A 25832-nucleotide genomic window follows, 5' to 3' on the forward strand; every position below is an offset into this window, starting at 1 on the left:
TTTATTGTTTGGTGTTTTTATTGTTAAATCGCTTTGAGAGGTTTCTGAGAAACCCATTCAGAAATGCAAATAAATTTATTTATCACAGAGCTCTGAGGGGGTCCCTGGAAGGGTAATTTAATGTGAAGAGGAGGAATCCTTCTTGGACAACCCATCCACTGCCTGCTGATTTATTTCTAGTTGGGATTTGAAACCAGAAGCTGGGGGAAAGCCATTTCCATGGGAAAGGAGAGGCAGAGAAAGGAGTCCACGCCTTTTCCCCATCCATCATGCAGTCCCGCCCACATTCTAACACACAGGTGTGCCTCCATCACATCTGGTTAGTCCTTTTGGCAACGCACTATTCCCCATCTTCTCATCTGCACACAGGAATAATAATAATAGCGGCAATAATAATAGATGGGTGTATCAAAGAAAGTTATTGTAAAAATGGCTGAGATAATATATGGCAAGCAATTTCAACTCTTGAAACCTTGCGTGCGTGCATTTGTGGTTGTTTGTGTGTATGCATTATATTAGATCCTTAAGATGATATGTGTGTGTGTGTGTGTGTGTGTGTGTGTACACACACCCTAAAATATCCTTATATACCTGCAGATTCCATCTCATCAGATCTGTTTTGTGCAATGTAAAAATTAGGTCTTAGGTGTGGAGGTACCTCCTCTTTTTTACAATTTTATTTATAATTTTCATTTCTGTACATTACAACAATTATTCAACCATAATTTTAACATTTCCAACTTTGACTCCCTTCCCCCTCTTTCTGTGGTTCTTTACATTTATTTTCATCCTTTCATGCATACTCCAAATTATCTTACTCTTATATTCATCTATTCTCATATATATCTCTCATATATTTTTGAAGCTGCAGGTTTTTACAACAATCCTGCCAATGTCTTGATCCGTTTACAGTTTATTTGTAAATACTCAATAAACCATTTCCATTCCTTTCTTAAAAGTTTGATATCTTGATTTCTTATTCTTCCAGTAAGTTTCACCATTTCTGCATACTCCATTAGTTTCTGTTACCATTCTTCTCTCGTCAGGACCAATTCATCCTTCCACTTTGGGGCAAATAACATTCTTGCATACATAAATAAATTTCTATACTGTTTAGGTAGCTCTGATCCCATAATTCCCAAGTGAAATGCTGCTTCTTCTTCTTCTTCTTCTTCTTCTTCTTCTTCTTCTTCTTCTTCTTCTTCTTCTTCTTCTTCTTCACAAATGTTATCTTAAATATCTTTTTCAATTCATTATATATCTTTTCCAGTAGGCTTTAACCTTATTGCAAGACCAACACATATGGAAAAAGGTACCTTAGATTTCCAACACTTATTCGATTTTGATTTATACATTTTTGCCAATCTACTAGGTGTTAGGTACCATCTATATAACATTTTCATATAATTTTCTCTTAAACCATAACACGCTGTAAATTTTATATCTGTATTCCATAACTGTTCCCATGCTTCCATTTCTATGCTATGACTAATATCTGTTGCCCAATGTGGTACCTACACTTTGGAACTGCTTCCTGTTAAGTCTCAGCCAAGCACTGTCTACTCCCTTTTCAGTGCCTCTTGAAAGTCTTCCCTTTTTAACAAGTCGCCTAAGTGGAGGGTTTCTTTTTAAATAATAATAATCTCAATCAGTATTTGTACTGGGTGTAAATCGCTTTAGTTATTTTTCTCTATGTAATTGCTTTATATATGCTTTATTGTGGATGGTCATTTGACCATATTCTTTATTGTGAAATCACTTCAAGATGTTTCATAGGAAGAAATTAAGCAAATATCCTTGAGGTGCTGTAAAACGCCTTGGAGTTTCAGCTGGGTTTGACGCGGGCAGGTGTAACTCCTGAGATGGGTGAGTCAGATTTCCCTCCAGCTTTGTTACAATGGTGCAGCTTAAAATGGTTCCTGAGTGCTTTCTTTCTTACATATTTTATCTCGCTTTCAGGCAGTTATTGAGTTGTGTCCGATGTTGGTTCTGCTCAGAGAAGACCCACTGAAATTAATGGACATTATTTATTTATTACATCCATATACCATCTTTCTCCATGGCTACTGTAGGTCCATTAATTCCAGTTGGCTTACTCTCAATGCCTCCCAAAATGGCTCACATCAATGAGAGAGAGAGAGAGAGAGAGAGAGCTGGGCCTTGCCATCAGCCTTACAAAGACAACATACACAAGGCCAGAATGAAGCGGCAAACTTTACACTTGTTTACATTTCGTTGCATTTTCCATATCACTTCCCATTCCCCCAATTTGGAGAGGTCTTGTTGGAGCTCTTTACAATCCCTTTTAACAACCCAGAACAATTTAGTATCATCAGGGGCAGCATACATTCATATCCTACATTTGTCCTTTTATATTGGTCTTCATTTTTCTCTCAGTACACCTATTGGCGATTTTATCTTAGCTAGGCAATTGAATTAAAATAATAATAAAAGGGCACGTGTGTTTCCTCCAAGAGAGGCCCAGAGGGTGACAACATGAGAACAGGCCTTTTCTTCGGTGGCTCCTCATTTGTAGAATGCTCTCCACTCCGAGGATTGCCTGGTACCTTCACTCCAGATCTTTAGGCATCAGACAAAAACCTTTCTCAATAGAAGAGTTTGGATTTGATATCCCGCTTTATCACTACCCGAAGGAGTCTCAAAGCGGCTAACATTCTCCTTTCCCTTCCTCCCCCACAGCAAACACTCTGTGAGGTGAGTGGGGCTGAGAGACTTCAGAGAAACGTGACTAGCCCAAGGTCATCCAGCAGCTGCATGTGGAGGAGCGGAGACACGAACCCGGTTCCCCAGATTACAAATCTACCGCTCTTAACCACTACACCACACTGGCTCTAACCAGGCTTTAGGCAGATTAAGCATTTTATGGCCCTTTAAATGTGTTTGTGGGAGAGGGTGAATTACTGGTTTGTTTCGCTTTTCATTTTATTGTGTATTCTGTGTTCTCGTTGTGTATGTTTGTGTTTTGAACCACCCTGTGATCTTTGGATGAAAAGTGGTATGCATTTTTAAAAAAAATCACCTAACTTCTCACCCCTAACTCTAGAATGTTAAAAAATGCAGGTCCCATTCAGAGATCTGTCCATTGATTCTACTCTCTGCTTCCTGCTCCTTAACCAATTCCTGAGCCATAAGAAGACCTGTCCGCTTATTCCACAACTCCTAAGCTTACTTGGGGGGACTTTGGTGAGGGATGTTGTTGAAAGCAGCAAAATATAAAGACGGGCTAAGGTGATCATCCATTGCTGGTGCTTCTGTTTGAACGACAGTTGTTCGCTCATTTTTCTTTGGCCTACAGTTGGCGACAGAGTGTCCTTTCTCTTTGGTTCTGCTGCACCAGGGCAACCTGCAGAGAGAATAAGAAGTTCTTTCTAGCAGGCAAGGACATAGGAAACTCCCTGCACTGGCTCATTGGCAGCTGGTGGGGAGAAATTTATTTCGATTCACATTTAAAGGTGAACTTACATAATTCATACTTTCCAAAACAATATGAGAATACGAGATGCAGGCAACCTTTGAAATGGGCAGTTATCTGAATTTTGCAATGCTGTTCTCCAGCTAGGATAAAATGTGCACATAAATATTTTCATGAGTGTTTTTAAAAGTAACAAGACAGTAATTGCAAACTGATGTGGAAAGTGTCGGGAACGGAGCTTAAGATTATTTTTTATTTATGTAATAAAATTGATGTAGCAGCTGATTGTGAGAAAACCATTATTGATAAAAAGAGACGCAGGTGGCACTGTGGGTTAAACCACAGAGCTTAGGACTTGCCAATCAGAAGGTCAGCAGTTCAAATCCCCGCGACGGAGTGAGCTCCCATTGCTTGGTCCCTGCTCCTGCCAACCTAGCAGTTCAAAAGCATGTCAAAGTGCAAGTAGATAAATAGGTACCGCTCCGGCAGGAAGGTAAACGGCATTTCCGTGCGCTGCTCTGGTTTGCCAGAAGCGGCTTAGTCATGCTGACCACATGACCCGGAAGCTGTACGCCAGCTTCCTCGGCCAATAAAGCAAGATGAGCGTCACAACCCCAGAGTCGGCCACAACTGGCCCTAATGGTCAGGGGTCCCTTTTCCTTTACCGGTAATGGACGGGTATTTAAAAATATTCCAAAGGTGATTAAAATCAACACTGGCTAAAATGAAACATGTATAGCTTCTTCATGTCTTGGTAGGCTTGCCTAAGCAAAAATGTGTGTGTTACCTCTTGTCTGTCCCTTCTCTGTGGCTGCTTAATGCATTTAGTGGAGGTGGTTTTATCGTAGGACTATTTTGTCCAGCTTTGCGTTTCTTTCTGAGGAGGAAAATGGTGTATCAGTTTTTAAATAAATGAATTAATAATTCCTTCCCCCTCTTGCCTCCACCATTTCAGATTCCTCTCTCTTCTCTTTGAGGCCCAGCAGCTTTGTTTCTCCCCTAAAGAGCTAAACCTTAACCCATATTGCTTTAGGTCCAGGCCCCTGGCTTGCCATCTCGAAGGAATTCACTTATCTCAAATCTTTTGTCAAACCTTTAATCATCTGAAAACTGTCTGCATTCCAGCAAGAACTGGAAAAAGATCTTCCACAGCCAACCATTCTAGACAGTCGTTAGAAGCGGGTATCCACAATGCAACAGTGCAACACGTTAAGGTTGTGCACTTGGGAGCAAACAAGCATTTTGACATTGACTTGGGCCTCCAGAGCAGAAAAACAGAATATGAAAGCTGTTCCAAGATGTTGGTTGACCCCCAAGATGATTGTGACTACTTCTAGATAGGAATGGGGCAGGGGTGATAATGGGATGGGCCAGGGGTGGCCCAATACATTTTTGCACCTGAGGCGAACCACAAAATAGCATCCCCACCCCTCGCCACCAGGGAAGAAGGTGTGAGCAGAGATCTACATCACAAACAAGGGTGGACTAAAGAGGTACATTGGGATCTGCTGCCCCTGTGAATTCTGCCTCCTGAGGCAGTTGCCACTCATTGCCTCATGGGTGGGCTGGCCACAGGATGGGTCATAGAAGTACCACTAGTTGGGATGTGTGATTGTGCCATTAGATGTGACTCGTGGAATTCACTGCTCAAGTCTTTTTGATGGACACTGGCTTTAATGGCTTTAAATGAAGCTTAAGTAGATCCATGGAGCACAGGTCTACCAATGGTTGTTGATCACTACAGCTAAACTCTGATGGGTGCACCTGACAATGTTCCTTGAGCATTCATCTTTATTTGTTTATGGGGTTGTTTATATAACTTCCCATTTGTTCACCTCACACTTTTTAGTGCGTCTCCCCTTCACTTTCCCAACTGCCAAAAAAAGCCTATTAAAAGAGTGGGCATGTTGCACAATGGTGGCACGGCACTTTAATCCACTCTGAGTGTGTAAACCTACATTTCCAGTACGCATTTGAATTCCTCCCACAAAATGGTGAAAGTCTAGAGGCAACCTGAGTTCAGAGGCAGTACACCACTGAATGTTAACAAGGAAGAAGCTAATCATTACCTGCTTGTGGACGTGCAGAGGGATGCTGTCATGTACTGAGCTGAATCCTAGAACAATAGGATCCAGAATGCAGCAGTCTGATTGGTCCACAGGAGCCACCCAATCCAGCTCCAGGTGGAAGTGAATCAGCAACCTGATTGGCCTGCAGAAGCAGCCAATCAGGCTTCAGGTGGAAGTGAATCTGCAACCTGATTGGCCTACAGGAGCAGCCCGGAATTAGCTAATCACACGGGGCCCATTGTGTAAATAATGTATATATAGCTAGACGTTTTGGGGAAAGTTTCATTCATTGCTACTACGAGGTGAATAAAGAGCATGAAATTCACACTCAACTCCGAGTATATTTCAGATGTCATTGGCTGTGGGGCAAAATAGGATGGATGCCACACTAGGCTGACCTCAGTTCTGGTCCATGGAACTTTCTTACATTCACAAGGAAATGAGAACAAAGGCTCATTGTCATATAATCTCCCTGCAAACAAATTGGAACAAATGCTCAACAGAGACTGGACAGAATCTAACCTCCACATAAGCTTTGTGCAAGGCAATAAAGGTGAATACTCAAGAAGCCTTTGGTGTGTATACTCTTGTAGTGCTAAAACAAATTGCTCGTCAAATTCCAAATGCTGTGTCAAAATCAGCTGAATTCTGCAACATCCAAATCTTACATGTTCACAAATGTGTGTGATTCCTATTATACTGAGGCATTTATTCAACATTTTCATTTTTTGCTAGTTTGCACAGTCTCTTCTGGCTTTGTTGCAAACAACAAGGACAATCTTTGTTTCAACCATTGGATATTTTGTTCAGCCCCCTCTTTAGCGTCTGAGATTTCAGCAGGCCTTCTTCACACACATTCATAAGCTTCACTCCATAGCCATGAAGCTAGAAATTTGAGGTGGCTTGTTTTTTATTTAAATGAAAGCTAGGATTCTCTGGAAGTTTAATCCCATTTCTACATTCTGTGCCATCACAACGTATAATCAGCTCTGTCTGTAGTACTTGCTTGCATAAGAAGCCACAGTGGTAGTCTATTGTGTGAAAAGGCGAAACTAGTAAATCTGAATTTGGTACAAAATCCTACACCTAATGTAGTTTGTAAACTCAGCTCAAGAAGGACTCTGGACTTTAGCAGATCTGGTGCTAGGAAACAAACGTCCTTTGTAATAGTTTGCTGGCTAGCACACATAAGTGTCTACCAATATGTTAAAAAGCTTCACTGAAGCTCAAGTTAAAGAGGGAGTGTTCTTTGATCCTTCCTCTTCTTTAGAAAAACGCACTGACTGCAATGTCCTTCAGTTTGCTTTTAGAGTTTTGGAGATATGTGGACAAGACTAGACCAGGCATGAGATGTATTTTATTTATATATATATATATATATATATATATATATATATATATATATATATATGCTTTCGTATATATATATAAAAGGCTTGTGACTATGGCTGTCTTTATAACATTGTTAAGATGCTTTGTGGGTGCTCTTGGATGGAACGACAGGGGGAAAACACAAGAGCTCTCCTGAATCAGGCCAAAGGCCCATCTAGTCCAAGGGTGTTGGTGGTTGTTGTTGTTTAGTCGTTTAGTCGTGTCCGACTCTTCGTGACCCCATGGACAGGAGCACGCCAGGCACTCCTGTCTTCCATTGCCTCCCGCAGTTTGGTCAGACTCATGTTTGTAGCTTTGAGAACACTGTCCAACCATCTCGTCCTCTATCGTCCCCTTCTCCTTGTGCCCTCCATCTTTCTCAACATCAGGGTCTTTTCCAGGGAGTCTTCTCTTCTCATGAGGTGGCTAAAGTATTGGAGCCTCAGCGTCACGATCTGTCCTTCCAGTGAGCACTCAGGGCTGATTTCCTTAAGAATGGGTAGTCCAAGGGTATAACTATATTAAATACAAGGGATAAACCAGACGAATTGGGTTGTGTTTTAGCTAGATTACAGCAGATGTGGAAAACCTTTGATCCTCCAGAGGTTGGTGAACTACAACTCCCATTAGCCCTTGCCATTGGATGCCAAGCTGAGAAGCCACAAAACAGAGAAGATCCAGAACTTAGAAGATCCATTTGGGGGCACCAAACTTTGGCATCACACAGGGCACCATATTACGCTAAAGACCGCCCCTGGCATAGGCAGAGGAACTTCAGCTGGGCTCCCCTGCCATTTCCCTAACATCAGAATGTGGCAGTCAATCACAAAGACCTGAAAATAAGTTACTAGTGCCTAACTGAGTTTAAGAGACCCTCCCCAAGCCAGAATCCCTTATGCTCGACTTCCACAGTGACTGTGTTTGTTGTCCACACCTTTGGGCTGCAGGTTGCTTATTGGCATCAAGTGATCAAAGACATCTCCAGGATTTGAAAATGTGGACTTGTGATTCTCCGGTGGGCTTGAGACCAGCTGCCTTTGCTTGGACAACATAAGCACAGGGCCCTTCCAGGTATGGTTTTTTTTTATGAATTGTGCTCACAATGGTAGTTATTCGAAATGTGTCTTTCAATACTCTTCGAACCTGCAAAGGTTTCAGGGCAGATATACAGTGGTACCTCTGTTTAAGAATTTAATTTGTTCTGGAGGTCCGTTCTTAACCTGAAACTGTTCTTAACCTGAGGTACCACTTTAGCTAATGGGGCCTCCCGCTGCCACCGCACCATTTCTGTTCACATCCTGAAGCAAAGTTCTTAACCTGAGGTACTATTTCTGGGTTAGTGGAGTCTGTAACCTGAAGGGTCTGTAACCTGAAGCATCTGTAACCCGAGATACCACTATACTGCTTCATATTCAATCTGCATATGTCTTTTAATCTCCTGCAGAAAACCTGTGACTTTTTATACCACAAATGTTCCAGTTTATATTATTATTATTATTCCTGCTTCTGTTGCTCTAGAGTGCAAGAGTGCCTCTCCAGACAGTAAACACGAGAATATTGGGGAACAACTAATAAAGCAGAATGTTGTGTGGACGGCCCAGTATAAATCCATCACTAATGCATTATCATTGCGTCAATGTTGCAGAATACACAGGGTAAGAAAGAGGCCACTCAGGAGGGGCTCTGAGTATAAAGCAAAGGTCTGTACTCCTGTTCTAAAGTAAGAGAGAGATTCTTATCCCACAGGAGAGGTGAGTACTGAGAGTCCACAAATCCTTAATGGGTCTTGTGTTTGCACTTTGCTAGGGGTGGGGCTCTGAACTTCTTTTGTCTGTCTACAGCCAAGAGGTGGCAATAGCCTTGGCAGCCAGATCCCTATCACTTTCAGTCTGTTTCCAAGCCTCTAGCACAGAGGAAGCATGAATCTGGAAGCATGAACCTGCCCATCGTCCTTGCCACATTTGGAATTGTGATAGTTCACCCTATATCAGACGGTAAGTCAGGTCTAACCTTAATGCGTACTTCTTGCACGTGAGGAAGGGAGCTAATTCAAAGCAGCCTGCTCTGCTCTAGTTGCACAGTGTGAAAACCAAGGAATCTTGGTTTTGCTTTGCTTTGGTGGAGAGATCCTTTTGCACAAACAGGCTGCGAGACAGCCACACTGAGAAAACCTCCGGATTTTTGAGGTGGAGGGCAAAGTGGAAAATGGACAGTTTCAACAAGGAAATATGATCTGGGCAAAGGTCATTTCTGTAAGTGATCTGTATCATTTTTTTAAAAATCCGGTAAATATGCCTTCTCCGATTAGCCTTTGGCATGCAAACCTTGGGTGAGCTGGCCTTGTGAAGGAGAGCTTGGGGTCACAGTGTGCAACTTTAGGAAAAAAGAAAGCAACCGCCAACAGTTGCAAAATGGGGGATGACATCTGCTTTGCATGCAGAAGGTTCAATCCCAGGCACAACCCAGATAGGGCAGGGAGAGAGGAAGAGAGTTCTACCTGAAAGCCTGGAGAGCAGCTGCCTATCAGTTCAATGTAGAGAATACTGATCTAGAGGGACCATAAGGCTGTTTCCTATGTTTCTGAGTTGTCTCAGAGGAGGTGCAGAAGGCAAGGATGGAGGAGTTTCCATTTAAAGGAAAACCTTCCTAATTCGCACTTTCAGAAACGCTGAGGTAAAGCTATCCTGCAAAATCCGTGCTTCTCTGAATTTCACAATGCAGTTCTCCAGTCAAGAAAGCTTGTACAAGAATGCATCTACTTGAGGAAAGTGTGCATAAAAATGCATATATCAGCAAAAAATAACATACAAAATTTGCAGGGAGGGGATTGCTTTGCAAAAAATGGGTATATGTGGCAAGGCTGTATTAAAGCGTCCATATGATGAGAAATTTGCACTAAAATGCTAATGAATTTTCATGATTTACCAAAAAACCCACCTCAAAGTTATGGTTGAAGACTGAACTTGACTTCGTGAAAATGAGAAACAGAGAGAAAATGAAATTGACAGGTTTTTCCATCTCCAGCAAAGGTGTGGGTGGGTTGACCTTTCCCCTCTGAAGCAGTTTTCCCAGCTCAGCCCACCTAACCAGGATCTTCAGGCTCTTCCCTCCACCTGTTCTTCGTTTCCATCATCATCATCATCATCATCATCATCATCATCACCACCACCAAGTTATTTTAAACCTTGGATCTTGTAAGCAGAGTGTGTTTGGAGGGGTGGGATGGAAGCAGCATTGCCTGAATTATGTATTTCGTTTTTTCATACTTTTAACCACAGGTCTAAGTCTGGCAGTGCTGCTGTGTCAAACAAAACTAGTTTTACTTCTCATCGTCAAAAGTAGGCACAGCTCAGGGTACATCCCAAATGCTTGGATTATAGTGTCTCCTTCTGCAAACGCCAGTCCATTAGTGCTCCTTATGTACCCCTTTAGTAGCCAGGCCATATTGAAGCTTTCAATATGTGCGGCCATATGGGTCAAGACGGCTTACAGGAACAGCTTTTAGGTCTTAGCTCATTCATAAACATTAGACCCCCCCCCCTCCAGAGACCCTTTTATTGCCTTTATTCATTATGTTTTGTGCTCAAGGTGCTATGTGGGTGGTCATTTGGGACCCCACTTTCAATGCTATTTGTTCCTGTGCAAGTTTTGGGGTCACAGGTGGTGCTGTGGTGTAAACCACTGAGTCTTGGGCTTGCCAATTGGAAGGTTGGCGGTTCGAATCCCCGCGACGGGGTGAGCTCCTGTAGTTCGGTCCCAGCTCCTGCCAACCTAGCAGTTTGAAAGCACATCAAAGTGCAAGTAGATAAATAGGTACCACTCCGGCAGGAAGGTAAACGGCGTTTCCGTGCACTGCTCTGGTTTCGCCAGAAGCAGCTTAGTTATGCTGGCCGACAAACGTCAGCTCCCTCAGCCAGTAAAGCGAGATGAGCACCGCAACCACAGAGTCGTTTGCGACTGGACTGAACTGCCAGGGGTCCTTTATCTGTACCTTTTTTAAGTTTTGGGGTGGTCATAGTGTTCTACAGTGGTACCTCGGGTTACATACGCTTCAGGTTACAGACTCCACTAACCCAGAAATAGTACCTTGGGTTAAGAACTTTGCTTCAGGATGAGAACAGAAATCGTGCTGCGGCGGCAGCAGCAGGAGGCCCCATTAGCTAAAGTGGTGCTTCAGGTTAAGAACAGTTTCAGGTTAAGAACGGACCTCCAGAACGAATTAAGTACTTAACCCGAGGTACCACTGTATATCCAATCAGCGCATAGCTTCTTGCTGAAACCCCCTAACTTTTCATACTGCACATATTTTTGGCCTTTTTTTGTCTTGCTTTTGTTGCACTCTAGCCCCTCCGGAAGGGGTAGCACTGGGGATGCAAAGCAGAGCACGGCTACTTGCCATAATGGCTATCCACGGTCAAAGGCACAATGGGGCTTCCTCTCCTCTTGCATTTTCCTCCAACTCTCTGGAGCAGATTTTGAGGGCACCTTCAAGAAGGTGGCTGAGGATGTCAGCCCTTGAAATGTACCAGCAGAGCTGCACACATTTCTGGATGTAAATATGAACAGGATTGCTGATCAACAATACACAGAGTTTAAAGAACACAGAGGGTAAAATCTTTGGGCACTGCAGAGTATTACCTTCAAGCAAGCTGCTATAATAGTAGGATAAGGATATAGAGCACTTAGTATGCAAATCTTGTGCTTTCTCTTCCAGGAAATCTTCTTTTGTTTCTTCCCCACAAGGAAGCTCAGTGAAGTATGCAAGACCTCCTGGCTGTATAAACATACTTCCCTGAGGTTTGCAGTCCTGAACGCTCAAACTTGGGAGCAAGCCTCCTTGAACACAGTGTGGCTTATTTTCTGAATAAGCATGCATAGGTTCTGCTTGAAATTTGTCATTAATAGGAAGAGTTCTAACAAAGCTTAACACGGAAACTCAGATCTAATCCGCTGGATTGTCAAGGTGGATTCACATTTCATCCCGGTTCAGAATAAAGGAACACAGAAAACTATTATGAACAATCCAATTCTATGTACAGTGGTACCTCAGGTTAAGTACTTACTTTTTCAAGAGGTCCGTTCTTAACCTGAAACTCTTCTTAACCTGAAGCACCACTTTAGCTAATGGAGCCTCCTGCTGCTGCCGCACCGCCACAGCCCGATTTCTGTTCTTATCCTGAAGCAAAGGTCTTAACCTGAAGCACTGTTTCTGGGGTAGTGGAGTCTGTAACCTGAAGCGTATGTAACCTGAAGCGTATGTAACCTGAGGTACCACTGTATGTTTTTAACTGAATGCAAGTTTCAATGCAACATATACCTCAGCCCCTCAACCACGATGCTCAAATCCACACTCAACCATTTTGCTCACCTTGGGACAGGCATTATCTCTCAGCCTAACCTACCTCACAGGGTTGTTGTGAGCATAAAATGGGCAGGGGAGAACAACGCACACCACCTTGAGATCCTTGGAGGAAAAAGGAGGCATATATAAATGTAATATATAAATAACTAAATCTGAGAAAGGCCAGAGCTGCCTCTGCAGTTGGCCTTCAGTCGACTTCCGAAGGGAGCTCTTTCAACAGCTTGCCACGTTGATTAGCTGTAAGGCACTGCTGCAGGATTTGTAAAGATCAACTAATCCTTTCTAGGAAGTGTTCACTTCCTTGTTTTCATAGATATGGGTGCAGGAAGGATGAAACCTTTCTTTCTTTCCAAAACACAGATATGTGTGCATAGAGCAATACTCTGCAGAGATGTGTGCATAGGCCTGGTGGCTTGAACAATGCTGGGAGTGGCTATTATTTAGCATATTCAAAGTGTGTCCAACAGTCCTGCAAAGTAGGTCAGTGTCATTATCCTCATATTTCATGGGGAGGATGATGAGGCAGTGACAGAGCGGTTTGCGTAACGCCACCTGGTGAATTCAAGGCAGAATCAGGAATGTCTTGATTTGCGGCTCAGCCTCTTCTTAGCTGTTACATGTTGTTCTGATTTCACTCTCTCAGAAACCCAAATGTGTCCTTGGTATGGTTTTATTGAGCGCCCCATAGCAGTGGCGGGGAGAGGAAGACAATGTAGGAAGCAGCCTTCTACTAGAAGAGGCTTGGCAGGGGGGTCTTGCCAGAGAAGGAGAGACACTTGACCACTTGTGTAGTAAAGTAGGAATATTTAGAAAATTATTCTTTGGCCAAGCAAAAGAGAGTGAGGCCTTGTGGGAGTTTCATCAGCCACAAGGACCCTGGGAAAGGAATTGTGTATCTTTAAAATTCTAGACAACTGACTCCTCAGCTGAAAGGTTTATTAGAACCCAGGATGTCTTGATTAATGAAGGATCTAACACCTGAGTTCAATGATGTAAACATCCCCCCTCCCAGTGTTGTTATCTGCCCTTGAATTGCCTGGGAATGTGTCTCTGGCGGAAGGGAGGAAACCCTTTGATTTAAAAGTTTGAATTCTAAATTGGTCCAGCTGTCAAGAGGTAAATTGATAGACTAGCAAGCCGATCATTGGTGCATTCAAAAAATAATTTGAGTTTATGATTGGCTTGAAAGTTACGACGCAGGTTGCGAATTGGAAATAAAAGATCAGAGAATCCTCTGCTCTTGGCCTCTCTGCCTTTGCCCTGCAAATCGCAAAGATGCCCGGCTCTATGGTTCCAGCTTAATAGGCCGCTATTCATCTTTTGAAATGGAGATCTTCGATCGTCTTCTACTTGCAGAGGCTTAAAGAACAGCAACTAGCCTATCTTTGTGTTAGAGTTGTAAGTATGTAATCTTAGTTAGTCTATGTAGCTTTGTTGTTTTCTTACCTGTAACGTTCTAAAAGATGTGCCTGCTATTTTAGCATGTTTCTTATGTTATTTTAAAATAAACATTTTAAAGATGAAACTGTTTTAGTTGTGTGCCTTTCCAAAAGGGAATAGCTAAGTCCTAGCCTTACGCTTGGTTACGCTATACCGTAGAATTTCTGCCTGCAAGTCTGTGGATACAGCTTGTAGAGAAGGGGACAGCCAGGCTAATGGGTCATGGCCTTCTCCCTGGGTTGTGATTCTGGATCCCCTGGATCAGAGGGAGTGGTGGCAGCCCTACCGGGTTTTGTTTGTTCTGTTTTGCAAAAACGTATGTTCGTCCGCCAACCCTGTCCTGGGCGTCCTGGTCTGGCCGGAGAGCAGAGACAGGAGAAGGGAGGGGCAAGAGGTTGGGGACGAGCATTACTACATGTTGGCAGCGTGGTGGGATTGGACTTCCCGTGGAAAGGCACTTTGATTTTTTAAACTTGGCACGAATCTTTTGTGGGTTACAGGTGGTTTGTTTTTTTTGGATAGTGATAGTTAGGAGCATGGAGGACAGTTCCGCAACTTCGCAGCAGCAATCGTTGCAAACTTTAGATCAATGGGGAGGAGAGGGAGAAGACAGCTCTCTCCCGGTGGAAACCGAACCCCCTAAAGCTGTGAGTCCTGGAGTGAAATCCGCTTCCTGGTTTTCAAATGACTCGGAAACAGGGTCAGAGGAAGAACTGGTGGATGCCAGCGTGATCCGGAAGGGTCAGAGAGAGTCCTGCATTGTGGACGGAGGGAGGGGCACTCCCGGTAAACAAAAGTTATCTCCTCGTGAGGAGGTGGAGGCGGTGAGGGCCTCCACCCGTCCTAGGAAGAACTATTCTGTTTATGCAGAACCCAGAGAAATGGATGTCTCGGAGAGTTATGATGTTGAGTGGGTTCGTGATCCGGTGAACGGTGGATTCCGCTGCCGGGAGAAGTTTCCCCAGATGGGCTACTTCATGAGACCAAGAGTTAGCCGGATGGCACCTGACTATCAAGAATTGCCACAGCAGTCCCAGGATGTGACTGTGGGAGACTGCCGTCGGGAACAGCTTGCGCCTGACGCCCGTCGGAAGGTGAGACAGCGCTCATTCAGCCCAGGCAGAGTCTACTCGCCGGTTGCGGCTCGAGAGGTGCGCGTGCCGGCGCGAAGGTACGTGGCAGAGGAGGAGGAGGAGGAGTACTTCCAGAGACCCCTGCGTGGATACGCAACAACGGCAGCGGAGCAGCTACGTGCCGAGGGGCAACCGCCTCCTGTGCCTGCGCCGAGGTATGGACTGGTCCCGAGAAGGGGGGGAGATCAAAACCAACGGTCCCCTCCAGGACTGACTTTAAGTAATCTCAACTGGAAGGTGTTCCAGAAATACCACCCCCCCACTGATGTCCTTAGTTACCTAAATTTGTTTGAGGTGACGTGCCGGGACATGGGTGTAGCCCCAGAACTTTACATGGCTGTGCTTCGGCCCCTAGTTTGTGGTGATTTGTCAGAACTTATGGGACATCTCCCTTTGGAAGAAATAAATGACTATGAAAGCTTCAAGAGGCTAGTCATGCAGCGGCATGGCTTGCACCCTGAACATTATCGTAAAGCTTTCAGGAAAGTGGAAAAGGGGGGGCTTACTGACAACATTGCGGTTTTTTCTGCAAAAATGGCCCAAAATTTCGAACTGTGGCTGGCGGCTGAAGGGGTGGAGGATGTGAAAGAAATCAAACAGCTGATGCTGATTGAACAACTAATGCGCTCCCTGCCCCCTGAAATTGTTAGCCTGGTGGCTGATAAAAAACCAAAGACACTAGCAGAAGCTACTGCTCTTGCCGAATCTTTTTGGCTGAACCGCACCCATCTTGTTAATAAAGGACAGAGTAATATGTATAAAGCTACAGCGTCATCGGGAAGGACCGCCCCCCCTATTAAAGAATCCAGCAAGGGATTGTCTACACCTGCTAAAGACTCTGTTGCAGCTGGGGGAGAGCGTGCTAAAGTGCCCCCGAGTTCTGGACTGTGTTTCTTTTGCAAAAAACCGGGGCACATGAAAGCAGCATGTCCCCAGTTGGCTGGGAAAAAGTCCACCGTCCTTACCTCCACGCCTGCTGTTCGCATGATACAGCAGCAGGAAGAAGATTGGGAGAAGGGGCCGGCCAAATCTGGAGCGGTGGAGAGCTTGGCTCCGGAGGAGGAGGGTGAGGTGACCCCTGTTGGGAACAAACCTGAAAAAACTAGTATCACCGTGGGTCCTGTCTGCACCCGGGGAACTCGAAAATCACCCCATGTGAATTGGGCGAACTTGGAGTTTTCCGCTCCTATTGAAATCAATAAAACTGTTGTGAACTCGTACCGGGACACTGGGTCTGACATCACTAGCGTCTCAAAAGATTTGGTTTTGCCTAGTCAGATGCAGGAAAGACCCTTAAAAATCAGTCCTTATGGGGTAGAAGAAATTTTGCAGCCCACAGCAATAGTCCCCCTTAAATACAAAGGTTACAGTGGGGACCATCTGGTAATTGTTCATGATCCAGAAGTTTGCAAAAGCCCAGTTTTGGTTGGGAATGATCTTGGGTTTCAAGTTTACTTGCAACAACAGCTAAATGGGGAATCGGTAACTGTAGCAACCTCCCTCACCCCCTCACCGGCAGGGAAGGATGTGGTGGAGTCTGAGACTGGGTTGAATGAAAAACCCGGAGGGGAGGGAGAGTTACCTGCCTTGGATGAGGATGCCAAGAAGGACCTTGGTGGTTCTATTGAACTGGGAGATCTGGGAGAGTTTGCTGCTGAACAAAGGGCTGACCCCTCCTTGCAGGGATGTCGGGAGGTGGTTGGAGCCCCTCTTCGAGGATCAAAGAAGGCCCAATTTGTGTATAAAAAGGGACTTTTGTATCGGCAATTTGTACCAAAAAAGGTGAAAGACAAGGATTTTGTTTTGCAGCTAGTGGTTCCAGAGAAGAAGCGATCTACTGTTCTTAGCTTAGCCCATGAAGACGGCTTAGCAGGTCATATGGGACTGCAAAAGACTTTAGAAAGACTTACTCGTTATTTTTATTGGCCTGAGGTGTATCAAACAACTAAAGCATTTGTACGTTCTTGTGTGATTTGCCAGAAGGTGGGGAATGACCGTGATAACTTGCCCAATGAGTTACAGAGTGTCCCCTTAGAAGCAAATGTTTTGGAAAAATGGGGAATTGATCTAGTGGGCCCCTTACCAAAAACCCGCTCAGGAAAGCAGTATCTATGCGTGATCATTGATTATGCCTCTCGTTATGTATATGCCACAAGTTTGACCAATACCTCTGCTAATAGTCTGGTTAAGGCTTTAATTTCTGCCTTTTGTTCCCTAGGAATTCCTAAGGTTTTGGTGAGCGATTTGGGAACTAATTTTATGGCTAAGGTCACCCAAGAGGTTTTGCGTTTGTCTGAGGTGCGCCATCATACCTCTATTGCTTATCAACATCAAGGAAATGGGTTGGTGGAAAGAGTGCAAAAGACCTTGGTTCAAATGCTGCGCAAGTATGCCCTGGCCCATGGTTCCAGTTGGGACCAAGATTTGCCTTTGGTGGTGGCTGCTTACAATGATGCCCATCAAAGAAGCCTTGGGTTTGTACCTAACCAGCTAATTTTTGGAAGGCTTCTGAATACCCCCCTCTCAATGCTTCGAAGAGAGTGGGAAGGTTCAGAGGAAGAGATAAAACTGCCTTCTGTCAGTGAGTACTTTGCTCAACTAAAAGGAACTCTAGCCGACGTTTGGCAATTGGCCAAAGAGAATTTAGAGAATGCCCGACTAGAACAAAAAAGAGTACATGATGCCAGAGCGGTGTGCAAACAGTTTGAGGTGGGAGATCAAGTATGGATTTTAAGACCGTCTCGCCCCCACAAGTTAGATGTGAAATGGCAAGGTCCTGGTGTTGTGGAAGCAAGGCTGAGTCCTGTGCGTTACCTTGTAAGCTGCAAGGAATTGCACCCTACTGCTCGCGAGTATCATGTTAATTCCTTGAAAGAATGTGTTGAACAAAAGATCTCTGTACTGGCCATTACGCGTAGTCAGGAAGAGGTGCCTGCTTCGCCTGTGGATCTTTTAACTGAGTACAAACAGGCTGGAAGCATTTCTGATGTATTGCAGTTGCCGAGTTTAAGTGAGACTCAGGCTAAAGAGCTTTATGAGGCACTGCAACCCTATAGCAACACTTTCAGCACCAAACCTGGTAAGACTCATCTGGCTCAGCATCCTTTTGTCACGGGGGACGCCCCCCCCTATTTCCTCGCGTCCTTATCGGGTTGGTGAGGCACATGCGCAGAATATTGAAACTGAGCTGAAAGAAATGCTGGAGTTGGGAGTTATAGAACCTAGTAAAAGTGCTTGGGCTTCGCCCATAGTGCTGGTTCCAAAACCCGACGGATCCATTCGTTTTTGCGTGGACTATCGGAAAATTAATTTAGTCACTGTTCCTGATGTGTTTCCTTTGCCTAGAATTGACACATTGATTGAGAAGCTGGGACGGGCGAAATTCATCACAGTCATGGATTTGACGAAAGGTTATTGGCAAATCCCGCTGTCCCCAGAAGCTTCTGAGAAGTCTGCCTTTGTCACTCATGTAGGCTTGTACCAGTTCAAAGTGTTGCCGTTTGGATTGCGAAATGCTCCCGCAGCCTTCCAAAGGCTAATTAATTCCTTGATTCATGACCTAAATGAGTTTTGCTGTGCTTATTTGGATGACCTGGCAATATTTTCTGAGACATGGCCAGAACATCTTAAACATGTACAGAGAGTTTTGGCCCGGTTGCAGGAGGCAAACCTGACTGTTAAAATATCTAAATGTCAGTTTGCCCAAGGAGAAGTGGTGTATTTGGGATTCAGAGTGGGGTCGGGAAACATCAAGACCTTAGAGGCCAAAGTGCAGTGCATTCAAGAATGGCCTCGCCCCATCGTGAAAAAGGATGTACAGTCTTTTATAGGGTTGGTGAATTATTACAGGCGCTTCGTTAATCACTTCTCAACTCTAGCTGCACCTCTTACTAACCTTTGTAAGAAATCCCTGCCAGTCAAAGTAAATTGGACTGAGGAGTGTCAGAGGGCTTTTGATTTGTTAAAGCACGCCCTTATGAGCTCCCAAGTCATGCTGGCTCCTGATCAGAGACGTCCCTTTGTAGTGCAAACTGATGCCAGTCAAACAGGGCTAGGAGCAGTTTTGCTTCAAGAAGATGAAGAAGGGAATTGGCGTCCTGTGGTTTACTTAAGTAAAAAGTTGTCCACTGCTGAACAAAATTATTCAACCATAGAGAAAGAGTGTCTTGCTTTGGTCTGGGCCCTAACCAAACTGCGGCCTTATCTGTGGGGTAACACCTTTGAGGTTCAAACGGACCATTCTCCCCTGTGTTGGTTGGAAAGGGTAAAATCATCCAATCAGAAACTGCTTAGGTGGAGTATGGCCCTTCAAGATTTTCAGTTTAATGTCACTCACATTGCAGGAAAGAACAACGTTGTTGCTGATACTTTGTCTAGAATGTACCAATCTGTGCCATGAAACTGTGTAAATATCGGATTAAGGGGGTGCTGCTAGTGATGTATGGTTTTAAAAGCTGCTAAAGCCCCCTGGACCGGATGATCTACCTCAGTGTGTAAATAATTTTCTTTGATGAAATTAGGGGACTTTACCCTTAATTTCATTCTAGAGGGGAGGGTGTAGTAAAGTAGGAATATTTAGAAAATTATTCTTTGGCCAAGCAAAAGAGAGTGAGGCCTTGTGGGAGTTTCATCAGCCACAAGGACCCTGGGAAAGGAATTGTGTATCTTTAAAATTCTAGACAACTGACTCCTCAGCTGAAAGGTTTATTAGAACCCAGGATGTCTTGATTAATGAAGGATCTAACACCTGAGTTCAATGATGTAAACATCCCCCCTCCCAGTGTTGTTATCTGCCCTTGAATTGCCTGGGAATGTGTCTCTGGCGGAAGGGAGGAAACCCTTTGATTTAAAAGTTTGAATTCTAAATTGGTCCAGCTGTCAAGAGGTAAATTGATAGACTAGCAAGCCGATCATTGGTGCATTCAAAAAATAATTTGAGTTTATGATTGGCTTGAAAGTTACGACGCAGGTTGCGAATTGGAAATAAAAGATCAGAGAATCCTCTGCTCTTGGCCTCTCTGCCTTTGCCCTGCAAATCGCAAAGATGCCCGGCTCTATGGTTCCAGCTTAATAGGCCGCTATTCATCTTTTGAAATGGAGATCTTCGATCGTCTTCTACTTGCAGAGGCTTAAAGAACAGCAACTAGCCTATCTTTGTGTTAGAGTTGTAAGTATGTAATCTTAGTTAGTCTATGTAGCTTTGTTGTTTTCTTACCTGTAACGTTCTAAAAGATGTGCCTGCTATTTTAGCATGTTTCTTATGTTATTTTAAAATAAACATTTTAAAGATGAAACTGTTTTAGTTGTGTGCCTTTCCAAAAGGGAATAGCTAAGTCCTAGCCTTACGCTTGGTTACGCTATACCGTAGAATTTCTGCCTGCAAGTCTGTGGATACAGCTTGTAGAGAAGGGGACAGCCAGGCTAATGGGTCACGGCCTTCTCCCTGGGTTGTGATTCTGGATCCCCTGGATCAGAGGGAGTGGTGGCAGCCCTACCGGGTTTTGTTTGTTCTGTTTTGCAAAAACGTATGTTCGTCCGCCAACCCTGTCCTGGGCGTCCTGGTCTGGCCGGAGAGCAGAGACAGGAGAAGGGAGGGGCAAGAGGTTGGGGACGAGCATTACTACAACTTGGATGACAAAGGCATGGTGGGTGGCACATTTAGAGGGGGTTCAAAGCAAGGATGGAGGAGCAGCAGTCTTATGTACTAACCTTGGATCCTAGAACAATAGGCAAGTAGGATCCTAGAATGCAACAACTGATTGGCTTGCAGGAGAAGACCAATCAGGCTCCAGGAGGGAAGCAGAATCAGCCAATCATACAGGACTCATTGTATAAATAATGTATATAAAAGCCTGAGGTTTGGGGGCAATCCAATCACTGTTTTACAAGCTGCAATAAAGAGCATGAAATCACTACAGGACTCGGAGTATCTTTCAAGCAGAAAAAGAGGAAAGGGTTGGGTGATATGCAAGCCTTGGCACAGCCATTTAGAGCGCAGTGTGGGAGGAAGGAAAAGGCAGCAATACTGGGACTAGCCACGCCAGTGGCAAGTCAAGGAGGGAGAGGCTTAACTGAAAGGAGCAGCTCCTTATGCACCTGATGACAGAGAGATGGACAGGGAAGCGAGGCTGCGTCAATAACGGAAGAAGATCCCTGAAGATGAGAAGGGTTCTAAATGCAACTGCATGAAGAATTCACCAGGAGCTTTCTGGGCCTCTGATCCATTGTTGGGACAATGAAAGTTCCCACATGGGGCTACCTGGAGATGCTGGGGTTTGAATTTAGGACCTTCTGCATGCAAAACAGGTGCTCTCCCACTGAGCTATGGCCCTTCCCTGAAAATATAATGTGTTGTTTTCCACAATACCTGCACTTTCAGCTAGGTAGGCCAAAAGTAGGTCAGCAATATGAAGAGGCAAGATCTGAAGGGAAAGAAACGCTCCTTATGAAGAGATTGCTTCTCAGTGAAGAGGTCAACGGTCACAGATAAAATGACTTTTAGCTCCTGTTTCTCTTCTTTCCTTTCCTTGAGGCTATAACCGATACAGGTGCCAAAAGCTCAAAGAAGGACATGTTTCACCCTTACCATTTAAGCCTACCCCTCGACCCTTCTTTCTAAATGTCTCCTGCCTTAAACCAGTCCCTCACCTTGAAACAGTGGCCCAGCTGGAGGGCTTTGGTAGTAAAGGACAAGTGAGGCTGACAAGTGAGTCAGTCCCCTGTTCCACAAAAAAACCCACTTGTATTTTTATTTATTGCTAAAATGGAAATGGCACTCACTTCTGAACACTGGAAATAGAAGGAATGGAGTGCAGCTTCTACTTTCTATGCAAAGCCAGCGCAACAGCACAAGCAATCCTAGTGGTCATCAAAGTGAGAGGTGCACGCTGGGAACCCCTACAAGGTTGTAGAGGATGTTAAGGCACAACTATTTGCGCTGGGCTGTGCTAACCCAAGAACTGAACTCTGGCACCCTCTCTGCTGTTGCAATAGATTCTTGGCGATCTTTCAGTGCTACAACACAGCCATCTTGATGAGATCAGCAAAATGGTTTAGCCCAGCCTTGTTCATTTCATTGGATCACAAACTTATAGAGTGGGAAAGTACCATGAAGGGTCATTTAATCCGGCCCCCTGCAATGCATCACACCTAGGGGTTGTCCTGCATGTTATTTTGTAATGTGATAGGAATTTTATGGTTTAAGATATATGGCAACGTTCATAGCCACATGTACATAGATCAGCACAGGAAAGCCAACCTGGAACCATTTTGATTCCTAAACTGAGCAAATGTTTCTCTGCATGGTCAAAATGGAAAAGTCTCCCCATTGTCTCTTTCCTCACAAATCCTGTCTCAAGGATATGTCTGTTTGAATAAGGTGTGAGCCTGTGACCTGGCCCAGGAAATAAGTATTTTACCACTACAAAAGAATGGCCAGGCTCCCCAGGCAATCCAATCAAGTAACTTGCCAGACAGGAGATAAACTGTGGCAAGAGAAAAACAACATTTAAATTTCTGTGATGTAGGTGGGATGTATCTGAGGGGTGGTCTTGGGTTGCACCCCTTCTGTGATGTATGCATAATGTTTCTGGGGGTGGTCTTGATCTAGAGGATGGGAATTTCAAGTCTTTATAAGCCCTTGCACAGCAATTTTGGGGGTCCTCCTACTCTCCTGTGTGTGAGGGAGTACCCTGTTGCAACAGATCAATAAAGATCAAGCTTACTAGCTGCTTTGCTTCTCAATATTCTCTGGTTGGCCTCTGTTATTTTCTCCTACCAATAGGGAACCTATGTAAGGACTCTATATGGGCTCTTGGATACCCCATAAGGGAAAAGGGCATATTTTTATTTACAACAGTAACCCGATCAGAAAATTAGAGTAAGTGAAAACTCTTAGGCATCAGCAACCGAAGTTTGCCCTCAGTGCTGTATTTTAGCATACATTACAGCAAGGGAGAGAAAGTTGTTTAATAAGGACTTCAGACTGTAATACCTCTGGGAACTTTCTTTTAAGCAGCGAATGGGGAGAGGACAATGAGACAATGAGGGGCAATTTCTTTTTAGTGTTAGGACACTGGGTGGAGGAGCTAAGGCAGGGGTAGGCAACCTAAGGCCCGTGGGCCGGATGTGGCCCTATCGCCTTCTCAATCTGGCCCACCGACGGTCCGGGAATTGGCGTGTTTTTACATGAGTAGAATGTGTGCTTTTATTTAAAATGCTTTTCTGGGTTATTTGTGGGGCATAGGAATTCGTTCATTTCCCCCTCAAAAAATGGTCTGAGGGATGGTGGACCCACAGCTGAAAAAGGTTGCTGAGCCCTGAGCTAAGGCATGCACAACATGGTGCGAAAGTGGAAAGATTCTTACTATTTCTCTGTTCCTACAGAATTCTGATTAGGTGCAAAAGTGTGTCAGATTCCCCCTCATCATATGGTAGGGCATAAGCAGCTTCCTTATACTGATTCAGACCTTCTAGCTCAGGGGTAGCCAATGCAATGACCTCCAAATGTTGCTGAACTACAACTCCCATCATTCCTGACGTTTGGGCATGCTGGCTTGGGATGATGGGAGCTGCAGTCCATAAAATCTAGAGAGCACTATGTTGACTACCCCTACTCTGTGCAGTGGTCTAGTTTCCAAATCAATAGCAAATCTGTATAGTTCTAGGCATCCTGGAAGTTTAAGTACAGTACTACATGCCAGTTCAGAAGTAAGTCTCATTAAATTGCATGAGGTTTATATACTCTTGTCTAAGTGGATGCACACTAGGACTGCTGCCTAAAAGCTATTTTCTTTCTGTTTCTTTCAGCTGTGTTTCCTGTACTTTTTGACTGCTGCACAGAAGTAGCCCATCATATTCCCAGAAGATGGCTAAGAACAGTGGCAACGTTTGACATTCAGAATGGTGGTGATTTATGCAAAATATCCGCTGTGATGTAAGCGGTGGGAAAGAAAAAAAATGTGTGTGTTTGTGTGTGTGTTGTCTGTGTGCAACTTTGGAATGGTGGGAATGATCTGTAAATGATAAAGACAGATTTATTTTAATTGGAATTCAAAGAGGAAGATTAAGCTAGCAAGGAGCTGGAGTTCAAGGCTGAATTCCTGTTCCAAGAAACTTGGCATAGGTTCTTCTGAACTCAGTGGGAGTCACTTTTGAGTAAACACCATCATGATTGTGCTATGAGGCTGCGATCCAGCCATGTGATGTGTGCATGCTAGCACACACAACTGAAGATATCATATTTGCTTCATTAATCACCTGTTTTAAATCAGATTAATTGAAATCCATTTGCACATTGCAAATCCTTCCATTTAGAAGCTTTTTATTTTGATGTTGTAGGCAGTGTGTGGCTGTAATCATAAGCATACTTTCCTGTGAGCAAACTCCACTGGACATTGCATGATTTAATTCTGAGTAAACATGGATAAGATTTCCTGGGTGTTAGCTGTGCTAAATCTCTTGCGGCAAAAGCAACGAAGAGTCTTGCAGCCTCTTAAAAACCAAAATAATAATAATCATGCCATAAGCTTTCATGGGACATGGAAAATTGGAGGGGGGCTGCAATATCACTTTTTTCTGAGTAGGAAAGGAAACTCATTTATTTCGAGGAAGTTAAAGGTAAAGGACCCCTGACCATTAGGTCCAGTCATGGACAACTCTGGGGTTGCTGCGCTTATCTTGCTTTACTGGCCGAGGGAACCGGCGTACAGCTTCCGGGCCATGTGGCCAGCATGACTAAGCCACTTCTGGCGAAACCAGAGCAGCACACGGAAACACTGTTTACCTTCCCGCTAGAGAGGTACTTATTTATCTACTTGTGCTGCGTGCTTTCAAACTGCTAGATTGGCAGGAGCTGGGACTGAGCAACGGGAGCTCACCCCATGGCGGGGATTTGAACCACCGACCTTCTGATCGGCAAACCCTAGGGTCTGTTACTTCTCAGGAAACCATATTAAACCTAAGATTGAAGAACACCCTATCATGACACTCAGAATAATCTGTCTGAGGCCCCTATGTCCCTCTCCAGTATGGTAGGGATGGACTTGCTGGACTCAAAAGTGCTTAAATTTGGCTGGATTAAGTCTTCTGTTCATACATACTGATTGCTTCAAAATACAAGCTTTTAAGGTTAATTTTTCTAACAACAACAACAAAACTGGTCTTTATTTTCTTATCCCCATAGCATTCACGCAAAGCACAAAAAGCTGTGTGTGAGCCCAGAGAACAGACATGTGAAGAGGTGGATGAAGCAGGTGGCCAAGGGTCGCTGGAGAACTGGCCATCACCCCAGGAAGAGAAAGAAAGCCAAAAGGAGAAGGAAAAGTGGGAGGAAAGAGCCCTGTCTCAGCTGCTGAAGCAACCATAGAGATGCAACCATCTTTACTGCAGACTTTGTCACCTTGCTGCCCTTCAGATGTTTTGGACTACAGTTCCCATCAGCCAAAGGCCACATGGAGAAACATCTGGAGGGCACCAGGTTGGCGAAGGCTGTTGCCCTGTGGAATAAATTCAGGAAGCATCTCACGACGATCTGTGCTGATGCTCAGAAAACACCCGACCACAATTTGGGTTTTCCAAACCTTTTGAATTTCCCCTTCCTTCCAAAACCAGAGATGGGGAAACCTGTAGCCCCTCCAGTTGCTATTGGACTACAACTCTCATCATGCTGGCAGGGCCTGATGGGAACTGTAGTGTCAACAAGCATTGAAAATCACAAACAAACAGAGGTTAGCTTTGAGCTGGTACTGGATTGGAAATTGCAAAATAAAAATCATGAAAGCCCTAAAACTTGGTTGAAGATATTTCTCAAGGTTCTCTAGTCTCATTATTTTGTTGTTTTACATGTTTTGGTTCTGCTTTTATTTTGCAACCTGCTATTCTTTGGCATTCTGTGGTTAGCACCTGCCCAGTTGCCATGAAATATCCCTGCTTCCAGAAGGAATTCTGCTACTTGTTGTGGCCACCATTACTCCACCTCGTAGTTCCTTTTGGCTTAGTCTGCAGAAACCATCACTAAGCACGAA

At 44.3% G+C, this 25832-nt stretch overlaps 1 protein-coding gene across 2 annotated transcripts; it reads left to right on the forward strand.

The window, feature by feature from the left end:
* Positions 1–1842: 1842 nt before the first annotated feature.
* On the forward strand, positions 1843–25610 carry CCL28 (C-C motif chemokine ligand 28). Of its 2 annotated transcripts, XM_083703749.1 has the most exons (4): positions 1843–1866; positions 8715–8867; positions 23617–23743; positions 24992–25610. In XM_083703749.1, the coding sequence occupies exons 2-4, from the start codon at positions 8807–8809 to the stop codon at positions 25161–25163; spliced, it is 360 nt and encodes a 119-aa protein (XP_083559875.1). In that variant the 5' UTR covers positions 1843–1866; positions 8715–8806; the 3' UTR covers positions 25164–25610. The 2 variants fall into 2 exon arrangements, with proteins under 2 accessions (XP_083559875.1, XP_083559874.1); XM_083703748.1 differs by lacking the exon at positions 1843–1866 and having other exon boundaries at positions 8708–8867.
* Positions 25611–25832: the final 222 nt, after the last annotated feature.

This window comes from Podarcis gaigeae, assembly GCF_964106915.1.
Source record: "Podarcis gaigeae genome assembly, chromosome: 11".
Classification (NCBI taxonomy): Eukaryota; Metazoa; Chordata; class Lepidosauria; order Squamata; family Lacertidae; genus Podarcis; species Podarcis gaigeae.

Bases quoted from the DNA above. Each gene is read 5' to 3' on its own strand.
- CCL28 (XM_083703749.1), top strand. From the start codon at position 8,807: ATGAACCTGCCCATCGTCCTTGCCACATTTGGAATTGTGATAGTTCAC. The intron at 8,868-23,616 runs GTAAGTCAGGTC...TGTTTCTTTCAG, and splicing joins AGTTCACCCTATATCAGACG to CTGTGTTTCCTGTACTTTTT. The intron at 23,744-24,991 runs GTAAGCGGTGGG...TTATCCCCATAG, and splicing joins TGCAAAATATCCGCTGTGAT to CATTCACGCAAAGCACAAAA.